Consider the following 11,034-nt stretch of genomic DNA (forward strand, 5'->3'; position numbering starts at 1 on the left):
ATGAAGATGCACTACACCCTCAAGTTCAACCCTAGAGTCATCCAAGATTTAGAAGATGAGGATGACTTGGATAAGGTGGTTTCCCACAGTGATGACTTTTCAAATGTATACCTAATAGACTTATCTTGTGTGGAAGGCATTGAAGCAAATATACCGAATAGAGAATTGGCAATTGGGTAATGGACGTTAACGTGAATGTCTATTTAAAATATTGTGAATATCACTTTTATGCATCACGTAGTTTAATTATGTTAATGTATGTAAATGCAGAGGTCCACCTGTACCGTTTCCTTCCTCTAATGCATCATGCGATGCAATTCCTAATACTATGATGCTATCAAGAGGTTTTGTGTCGCGTTGTGCAGATAGTGAGTACACCCCTTTGGAATCGATTCATTTTCGTGAGGCAATATTAGGATCAGGACATACATTTAAAAATGCAGAGGAGTTTCGCAACACAATTTACCAGATGTCATTAGGTGGAAGGTTTGAATACAAGTACAAGAAAAATTCTCCTACGCATATGTCTGTAAAGTGTTCGGTTGAGGGTTGTCCTTGGAAGATAACAGCTCACGCTGTCGAGGGAAATGTCATCTTGCGAGTTCATACTTACCAAGTGAATCATAATCATATAGCTCAGGATGAGTGTTCATCTAAGGTCAAGGTTTCTTCAAAGAGAGGCGCGGTTGTTGTTGAAGATGTGTTTAGAACCACTCCAGACTATCTTCCCCGTCAAATTTGTAAGGATTTTGAACGTGATCATGGAGTTCAATTGACATATAACCAAGCATGGCACCTTAAAGAGAAGGTAAAAGAGCGCATATATGGAGCTCCACGTGAGTCCTACACGTTTGTCCCTTGGTTATGCCATAGGCTAAGGGAAATCAACCCCAACACAATTGCGGAGTACACTTCGGACGAAGGTCACTTCATGCAATTGTTCATTGCCCATGCATTTTCAATTCAAGTGTTCATCAAGGGGTGTCGACCAGTATTGGCTATTGATTCTTGCCATCTAAGCGGACCATACAAGGGAGCTCCTTTGTCGGCCATTGCATATGATGCAAATGATGGAATGTTCCCTCTTGCCCTTGGTGTGGTCAGTTCAGAAAATTATGAGGATTGGTATTGGTTTTTGGAGAAATTAAAGGGGGTCTTAGATGGTAAAGAAGTTGTTATTATATCTGATAGACATCAAGGAATCTTGCGTAGTGTTTCCGAGTTGTTCGGGATAGGAAATCATGCATATTGTTATCGACATGTTAAGGAAAACTTTTCTAGCTTCTTGAATAAGCAAAACATTAGAGGAAAGAAAGGGAAAGAAGATGCTTTGTTACTTCTAGACAGCATTGCATACGCTAGGTTGGAGATAGACTACAACGAGGCATTTGAAAAACTTGTGCGCTTCAATGACAACCTCGGTAAATGGGTTACGGATAACAATCCGGAACATTGGGCAATGTCAAAGTTTCCAAAAAAATGATGGGATAAAATGACAAGTAACATTGCAGAGTCCTTCAATGCGTGGTTAAGAGATGAACGTCACCAAACAATTTATACGTTATTGTTAATGCACATGGATAAGCTTGTAGCCATGTTGGACACCCATATGCGTGGTATAGAAAAGTGGAAGAGTGTGGTTGGACCGAAAACTGAAGAGAATCTAATGTCAAATATCATGAGGTCCGGTCCGATTAGTGTGTTGCCATATTTGGGGGGGACGTTTAAGGTGTTCACCGGGGAGGTTTATTTGGTTGTCGATATCAATCAACGTACGTGTACTTGCATGACATGGAAAATGTCCGGCTTGCCGTGTTCCCATGTATGTGCTGTCATCCGCACACTCAGACACGACGTGTATGACTATATTGACCCATGTTTTAATGTCTCCACCCAACATTTGATTTACTCTGGTCAGTTTCAACCATTACCAACACACAATATGCCGAAAGTTTGTGAGGATGGGAGTTTGCAAGATTGCGCCGGCAACTTCTTTTCTACTCTCCAACCCCCTCATGTCAAACGTCCTCTAGGAAGACCCCGCCAAAGGCGCATTGAGTCACAGTTTACTCATAAGAGAGCAATTCATTGCTTTCGATGCAATGGCATAGGTCACAATCGCTCTAAATGTAATAATCCGTTGTCGTGACATGTGGCTTGTTTGTGCTTGTACGATTCTCAAACTATGTATCAGCCCATACATTCTATATTGTAGGGCATATGGTACGGTATTGTTGTTTTACGTTCCTATGTATTGGCCTGGTTATAGGCACGATGCACTATCTTGTTATTTTCATGATTTATAGTTGCTTTGCTTAACCTACGTAATTAAAAGTGCAATTTAAATGTGGTTTCTTTAAAGTTGTTATTTAATTCCATCAGTGTCTCTACATTATCAAGCATTTGTGGTTCTAGCTACTAAAAAATGTCTTTCCATTTGTCTTGAATGAGATATACTCGTTTCACACTTTGTAAGCATTGCATTTATAATCTTGTCATTCACATGATCTGTTTGCAGTAGCATAGTACTTCACTCACATGTTTGCACCCAAACTGTTAGTGATTTCCTCAAATGGTTTTTTTTAATTTATTTTATTTATTTTTACCTTATACAGCTGAATATGGTATAGCCTGACAAAATTTATCCAACTTATTAATGGTACGATAGTGAACTAACCTTTCCCTTTATTATTAGTCTCTCCAGCTCATCGATCACTACTATAGCAGCCTTTGGAAGTCACCGATTATTCTAAGGTTCAAACCTCTCCAGCAATAAATTCATTCTTCAATGGCCACTGTGGAGGTATTGCATTATTTCTTCGTTATTATTTTTCATTACTTATTTTGGATACTTGCTATTTTAACCTACTTAACACAATTACTTGTTATGGGTCTTACATATTCATTATCATATAAACATCGAGTTGTAAATTATTCATCCACATTATTTTGTTTGTTAGTTCATTCAATTGTATTTCCTTTTGCACCACGTTTATGTATTCATAATGTCTTTGTTATTTTTATGTTGATTACTAAAATGCATCTCTAAGTTACTAATTATGTCCTTCACTTTTAATGCAGCCCACAAGATTGTTCACACGTTGTTCATCTTCCAGATTCTTAAAACTATGCAACAGGCTGCCAGTGGATAAATTGGAAGTTGTGCGAGACCTTCAGTTTGGAGGTCTTCTCAACTTAAATTGCAAGGAGATACGACATAATATATGTCTATGGTTGATCGACCATTTTAACGTTGGCTTCAGACGCATAGACATATCATCCGACAAAAGCTATGAGCTGACTGCTACAGATGTTGGCCTTGTATTTGGTCTCCCGACAAGCGACCGGATTCTACAGATTGCATCAACCCCGTCTGAGCATCCATTCGGTTCACTTAACACTTGTGCGGAGAGACTCCTCAACTTACCTGTCGGGGAGGAGTTCCGTAGATGCTTCCTTTACTACGCATGTGTGACGATATTGGCGCCAACGTCAAGGATAGCTGGATGCCGCAACTTATGGCATACCATTCATGAAGATGGTTTTCAAAATGATGTAAACTGGGGCCAATTTGTTGTTGACCAGCTGGTTGAGGGTATTAAACGATTTAAACAAGGGAACAGTGTTTGGGTACATGGTTGCATCCTCTTCCTCCAGGTATTGCCCTGCTTTTACATTGATAACTTTGTCACTTTTACATTGTTCACATCACTACCATCAAGTAACGAATCCACATTTGTTTATTTCCATTGTGCAGCTCCACTACGTAATTAAATTCAAGATTCCTTCAGTTCATGTTCCCATGACAGTGCCCCTCCTCTCCGCATGGTCAGATGATTTGATAAAGGAGCGCTTAGCTGCTGAGATAAGTCAGTTTGGTAGTTTCGGACATGGCGAGGTAGCCATTTACTCCACATTCATTTTTTCCTAAAATTTGATGACATCGAAATTGAATACCTTCAAGGTTTATACGTTCTTAATTTGCGTCATGAAATCAATTATAGGGGTTTGATTATTCGTCACCGCCCCGTACCTCACCGCCCCGTACACATGTGGAGTTTGGTAGTGGGCCGACAAGTAGTCATGTACGGATACTTTTTGTTACTTTACGCATTAATTAGCTTCAATATTTTTATAGTAATTTATGTGCAAGCTATTTGTTAACATGTCACAGGAACTACTTGAGCAATACTATGCAGCAGAACGTGCAATATATCAATATCAAAAGGGCATTCAGCACCAACTAGGCATCATGCGTGGTGTGATGCATACATTGCATGGCTGAAAACAACGAAGTCAACCTTCGCCGGGCGCAGGTGACTCAAGCTATGCAGCCCATGAATTTCCGCAGCCCGATCCGCATTCAGACTATGGCGGAGATGACATCGCTTCCCATGGCACTGCAGACGTACCTGACACACCAATGCGACATCCATCACATATTGGTAACAGTATGGGGGACATTCATTACTGCATGAATTTGTACATAATAACTCATATTATATTACTATGCATTACGAATTAAGTACTATGCATTACGAATTAACTGTTGTTACTCCAAATTTACAGCCGATGAAGAGGTAGTCGTCCTTGAACAGTTGCCTTTGCAATCTATGGTTGTGGCTCCATCTAATAGGAGTGGCAGGCGACGAAGAGTGCGTTGGTTGGCTCCCAATCTATTGTCGCCATTCATAGCGCAACCACAAACACGCCAGTCTCCCATCAAGATGGACCTTAAAGTAGTGGCTGCAATTGTTTTTGATGGCGCCTTAGACCCGAGGTTTGACATAGCATACAATACTCCACTTTCAAATGTATTCACCTCCACATATTTGATATTACCCTAACGTTGATGGTTTTGTTGACAGCGAGGAACTTGTTGCACTGCATGACACAAGTTTAAGCAGAGGCAACCTCACCTCTTTCCAAGGAGACAGCTGGATTGGCAATCATGTTAATATATCAATTTCTCGATTACTTTGCAATATTTTTAATTTAATATTCATGTACCATCTTGTCATTAGTGTCTCTGAATATTGCTTACATATTAATCACTTCTTCTCTTAGGTGGTGGATGCGTATTGTAGAGTGCTGCAATTCGATGATGCATCAAGGACCAAACTCTATCTATGGCCCTACATAGCGGTAATGGAGGGCTTTGCTGGACACTACAATTCAATGTTATTTTGTTATAACATGTCAACAAGTTTCCTTATCCTTTAAAGCTTAAACTTTTTTCATATCCTATGCAGGAAATGGTAATGCGTTCCAATGGCAAACATTTGATGCGGGAAGGAGTAATTGGCCGTTATGAGCGATATTTGTTTCCCATCGATGTTTCCTATCAGAATGTTAATGAGGTCAGTTTAAATGCATTGTTCGAGGTTTCTACACTTGTTATCTCCTTCACCCAAATATATGTTATAATCCATTCTGAGTGGCATCATGCAGGTGTACTTACCGGTCCTTCTAAAAAACCATTGGTCGTTGTATGTTTATGACATCCATAACAAACGAATCCAGCTCTTGGATTCTCGACCTGGAAGGAGAAGGAGTAGTATGAATGGGATACAACAAAATTTGGTAAAGTAGCTATTAGTTGCGTTAAATTTTTTGCTTCCATTGTACCTAAGATGGGAAATTTGAATGCATCTACTTTCTTTATTTAAGGCCAAGGTTGTTCTATGGCTTGTTGCCTACAAGAAACAAATGGTTGATGTAGACTTCAAGATGTTCCGTTTTGTCATGCCAGACGTACCAAGTCAACCAAATGAGTTAGTGTTTACTTTGCAGTCCGTGACTAGATTTAAATTTTATTGCAAGTCAATTTATGTATATTATCGTTGCCATGTCATGCCTAATAAATAATTACCCGTTACTTTCTGTGTTAGCAATGACTGCGGAGTATTTGTTATGAAATTCATGGAGAATTGGTCTAATGGAGGCCTCTCCAAATCCGTCGATGTGGTATGACCGTACACAATTTTAATATACCATGATTATATCAAAGTTGCATTCCATGCCCAACATATTTAACATTTCCTAATATGCCTTTTAAACATTAATGAATGCAGGGCAAGATTAACAAGTATAGATTGAAGATATTAGGGAGATTGTTGCTTTCTGCACATAATGCCCATCGACATCGCTTTCTCGTGGATTGAGGGACACTATTCAAGTGGTTGTGGCAAGGATATTTTCAATTGATTGTACATTATTTTGTGAAACCTAAACTATTTTCAATGAATTGTATATAGAAGTTAGTGATGAAATGTATACAGCTAAGGTTAACAACAGTACGATTCATTTTGACACCAAACACATTAAGCGTTCAACCTAAACTATTTTCAATGTATTGTATATAGAAGTTAGTGATGAAATGTATACAGTATACACAATTGAGTCGGAATAAGAGTCGTACTTTGATTTGCCATTCCATGGATCACACATTGCTACTTCAGTTTACATGAATCTCTCTCATTCTCACTCTCACTCTCACATGTCTTTAATTTCCACTATTGTCACATGATGAAATGAAGCATGGCCATACAATTTCTCTCAAGGACCACACTATCACATAATCTTTCTACCAGGTTTATAGAGAGGGTGCAAGGGCGTTGAAGTGATTGTACATTCGTGTGTTCACCTACCTACTTGTTTGTTGAGTGGGTATGACTGTATGAGGGCTACGCCAGAAAATAATGTCATAAAAATTCAATTAAATAAAAAGAAAACAGTTGCCGAGTCCAGAGATCGATCGGTCAACCTGTATTACACATAGATGTACTCGCCCGGAATTCGACCGGGTGTCGATCGGGTGTCGACCGGGATGCATGGGGATTCGATCGATCACACACAGGCACTGGGAGAGAGAGAATGTAAAAAACACATTCGACCGGAGTTCAACCGTTTTTCGACCGAGAAGACTCTATCATCGACCGGGCATACACAACCACTGGGAGAGAGAGAATGTTAAAATGAATACCGACCGGTATTCGAACGGATATCGACCGGTCGAGTTGAATCCTCGACCGGTCACACACAGCTATTGGGAGAGAGAGAAAATGATAAGTGCGTTTCGACCGATGGTCAACCGGCTGAAGTGAACCGGTCGACCGGTCTCTGAAGCAGTCGTCTTTTCTACGACCGGTCGAACTACATTTGCCATTGTTTTTGCTATTAAAAAATAGGTGTTTTCTATTTAATTATTGCCGAAAGATATAATAGCTAGAGAAAAAAGGTTAGCGTTATGTTGTATTTTATTATTTAAGCAAAATTTGATGCTAAGAAATAGAGGATTTGTGTTGTTTTTAAAAAATGGTCATTAATGTTAATAGAAAGTATCCAATATAAAGAAAATTATTAAAAATTAAATATTAAGTTAGTCCTTTGAAAATGAATTTTCAAAAACTCATTTTCCATTCTCCATGTGATAAATTTGAAAGGAAGCATCAATTATCAATCTCAATTATTTTAACATTGAACAACAATAAAATAATAAAGTTTAAAAATTAAAAATACCATTAAAACTAAAAATACTTTAAAATTTACATTCTTATTCTCTATTTTACAATTCCAAACATGGCATAAAATGCTTATTTCCAATTTAGTTTGTAACATCTTAATTATTTTGTTAAATTTAGGAGTGGTAAATGTTATTTTCTAAAATAAAAACAAAATATCCATTAAAATTTATTTTATTTTTCCCATTTTCTATTTCCCACGATTTTCATATTTATACTTTAGTTTATAGGTGGTTTTGTTATACTAGTGGTTTAAAATACTTATATTTTGTAACATGTATATCTATATATAATAATAAATCAATATTATTTTATTCAATAATAAGATTAAAAATAGAAAATAAACATTAAGCCAACCCCAAAAGAATAAAATAAAATAAAACATTTTTTCCGAATTATTTTATTTTATCTTATTTTAATTTACGAAATGTAATTCTTCAACTATTCCAACAATTTAAGAAAACTTTATATCTCAATATGAAATTTTCTTAAATTATTGAAGTATTTATTTAGAAATTGAAAAGAAATCAATTAGAAATGAAATTTAAATTCAATTTCATTTAATTGTTCTAGAGTATCGGAATTCCAAGAGACAAAGCAACTCTCACACTTTCCAAGCCAAAGCGATTGTTCGGCATCTTACTTACAGAGGGGGTCAACCGCAGGTGGACTGGTCGAGCGATTGGTGGGGTTGTCTTTTCGAATACCCCCCGCGCGGCATTTTGACAATCTCAGGCTTCAAGGGTTTTGGGTATTCAGATTGGGAAACCTACTTTGAAAGGCATTGCAGCTATTTCATGGCTTCGGAGTGGGTTTTGAAGGGTGTGGAATGATCTTTGGGAGGTCGGCCGTGTGTATTGGAAGGGCTCCTCGTTCACCGCGCGTCAAAAGCGGTTTCTCACCTGTTCCTGCGCGCCAATCCGCTTAGCTAAGGTTTGTTATCACTGTGATCCGCTCGTTTATTTCTCTACCACCGTCGTCCCCTTCAGTTTGACTCTCTGATGCCGCCTAGGAGAGATACGGCTGCCTCTAGGGCACAGGGCAAGCGCCTTGCTGAGCCATCTCAGCCCGGTGAGGTGGAGGCTCGCCGAAAGGCAAGGTTTGACACCGGTCTTTTCACTTCCATGGAGGAATATCAAAGGTACAAGCAGAAGTTTTCCCACAGGAAGGTTGTTCCAGGGAGAAATATTAATTTCTCCCAACTACAACATTTCGACTTTGAGGGACTATTCGCACGTATGGGGTGGCTGCCATTAGTGACTATTTCCGAGCCGATATTTCCCACATTAGTAAGGGCATTCTATTCACGAGTGACATATGGACATGGAGGGCCGATTGTTTCGACCGTTAGAGGTGTGCAGATCAAGCTTGACCCGGAGAGCATATGCCGCATTTTAGACATCGCTCCAGTCGGACTTAGGGTATATGAGTCAAAGGCTTGGCTGATTGTGGCGGGTTTTGAGCCTAGAGAGGCGATACAGAGGATGTGCGGCCTTCCTGATGCGCAGGGGATGGGCAAACCATCGGCACATAGCCTGACAATCAGATGTCGCATCTTTCACCACATGATCCTGTACATTCTCTTGCCACGAGGCGGCCACCGAGATGAGGTATCATATTTGGAGGCATTTCTCATTGATTCGATTATGACGGGGAGACGGATTGACGTTGGATATGTGATGATGATGCACATGCTTGCATGCTGCGATAGCTCCACCCGCGTTCTCCCCTATGGCCGTTTTCTGACACGAGTATTCAAGGATGCGGGGGTTGATTTGAGCAGGGAGCAGGACTTTGAGGCCCCAAGTAGTTATGACACATATGATGAGCAATCGTTGGCCCGTATGAAGTTTGAGAAGGGGCCCGATGGATCATGGATTAGGAAAGTGGAGCGACCTGTACCACATCCTGCCGTTGAGGAGGAAGCGGAGATTAGGGAGATGGAGGATGGGGTTGCCCCTAAGAGAGATTATGAGCATACACAGACTCAGTTTGATATCCATGCACAGCAGTCCGAGGGTTGCCAGTTGGGGGCGACTGTATCAGGGGGGATGACGTTTGAGGCAGTGCACACAGCGGGAACATCTACGCAGCCATCATTCACTGATCCACCTCATGCGCATACATCACCTCATCAAGCTCCATACGGCCCTAGTCAGGCTTGGCAAGATTTAGCTACTCAGATCAGCTCACTAGGCGCTCGGATTGAGGAGCTAGCAGTTGTGAAGGATATGCGATTCTACTCTATGGAGGATCGCATGGATCATTATCAGACAGGCTTCACCGACCAATTCCAGTGTATGCAGCAGAGATTTCAGAGTATTGAGGATCGCATGGATCAGCAGCAGGTTACCTTTGAGCATATCCTCCAGAGGCTTGATCGCCAGGACAGTCAGCATGAGGACATGATGGCTTACATCCGATCGGTGTTTCCACCACCACCTCCTAAGCCGTGATAGCAACGAGAGCTATTTAGGATTAACATACGTAGATGCAAATCATTACCATCTTTGTTTCTGATGTCTATGTTTACTCTATATTTCACTTGACTATATATATATATGTCTATGTTTATGTCTATATATGTCTATGTTTCCTCTATATTTCAGCTAACTATATATATACAAATTTGCCCTCTCTAGCATAGCCATCTTTATGATCACGGATAAACCTGCTTCCTCAAGTGTTTAATATGAATCTGTATCCCTCCTTCATTATTGCTACAAACATGATGCATAGTCAAGAGGTGAGCTATTCCTGGATAGATATCATCATTCAGCGGGCCGCCATAGCTTTTGGGCTTGTTGCCAAATTGTTGAAACGCTGAATTTTTCATTTCTTTGGAGTTCCTCCAAAGGGCAACCTATAAAGCAGCAGCCAGGTTAAGATCCTTCTTCTTTGCAAATTCAGCCCCATGCTTCATTTCTGATGAGTTTATCATAATGGATTCATTCTCAAGTTTCTGTTCATTTGGGGGAGTTTAAGGGGAAAAATAGCCCTGTTATTGAAGAAAAAAGAGTTGATGTTAACCACTTTTTCAAATTTATATTCAAAATGAAATTTTTGTTGTCACGAAGGAGCCACGGTATTATTATTATTTTTTTAATTTAAATTAAAGCCGTAATCGATAAATATGAACTTCATTTTTATACAGAAACCTTAATTGTCAAATGCAACTTCAATTTTGAAGTGAAGCTTCAATTATCAAATACGCCTATAATTTTAAAATAAAGCCTCAATTATTAAATGTGGCTTAAATTTTTAAATGAAGTCTCAATTGTCAAATACGATATCAATTTTGGATTGAAATTTTAATTATCAAATGCGATTATGTTGTTAAACTTTAAAATTAAATTAAAAATAACCAAAATAAAAAAATTTATTAAATTAAAATTTAATGTCGAAATTTAAATATATTGTAATAATAAAATTTTTATATATTTAAAATGTTATTTCAATAAATATAAATTGGAAAAAATGAATATTAAATTCTCCAGAGAAGTGGGTGATC

The 11,034-nt window shown here is 39.0% G+C and overlaps 2 protein-coding genes across 2 annotated transcripts; both read left to right on the plus strand.

Moving 5' to 3' along the window:
• Positions 1-1,483, plus strand: LOC117910999. Its single transcript, XM_034825164.1, has 2 exons — positions 1-176; positions 271-1,483. Exons 1-2 carry the CDS (start codon positions 1-3, stop codon positions 1,481-1,483), a joined length of 1,389 nt encoding a protein of 462 aa, XP_034681055.1.
• Positions 1,484-4,727: 3,244 nt separating this feature from the next.
• Positions 4,728-6,164, plus strand: LOC117911000 (sentrin-specific protease 5-like). Its single transcript, XM_034825165.1, has 8 exons — positions 4,728-4,780; positions 4,869-4,953; positions 5,068-5,145; positions 5,253-5,360; positions 5,452-5,583; positions 5,671-5,774; positions 5,892-5,967; positions 6,075-6,164. Exons 1-8 carry the CDS (start codon positions 4,728-4,730, stop codon positions 6,162-6,164), a joined length of 726 nt encoding a protein of 241 aa, XP_034681056.1.
• Positions 6,165-11,034: the final 4,870 nt, after the last annotated feature.

The sequence above is a fragment of the Vitis riparia genome, chromosome 3 (genome assembly GCF_004353265.1).
Source record: "Vitis riparia cultivar Riparia Gloire de Montpellier isolate 1030 chromosome 3, EGFV_Vit.rip_1.0, whole genome shotgun sequence".
In the NCBI taxonomy this organism is placed as follows: domain Eukaryota; kingdom Viridiplantae; phylum Streptophyta; class Magnoliopsida; order Vitales; family Vitaceae; genus Vitis; species Vitis riparia.

Excerpts from the sequence above, each read along its gene's own strand:
- LOC117911000 (XM_034825165.1), top strand. The coding sequence starts at position 4,728 with ATGGACCTTAAAGTAGTGGCTGCAATTGTTTTTGATGGCGCCTTAGAC. Across the intron at positions 5,361-5,451 it reads CCTATCAGAATGTTAATGAG|GTGTACTTACCGGTCCTTCT; the intron begins GTCAGTTTAAAT and ends GGCATCATGCAG. Across the intron at positions 5,775-5,891 it reads GTACCAAGTCAACCAAATGA|CAATGACTGCGGAGTATTTG; the intron begins GTTAGTGTTTAC and ends TTTCTGTGTTAG.
- LOC117910999 (XM_034825164.1), top strand. The coding sequence starts at position 1 with ATGAAGATGCACTACACCCTCAAGTTCAACCCTAGAGTCATCCAAGAT. Across the intron at positions 177-270 it reads AATAGAGAATTGGCAATTGG|AGGTCCACCTGTACCGTTTC; the intron begins GTAATGGACGTT and ends ATGTAAATGCAG.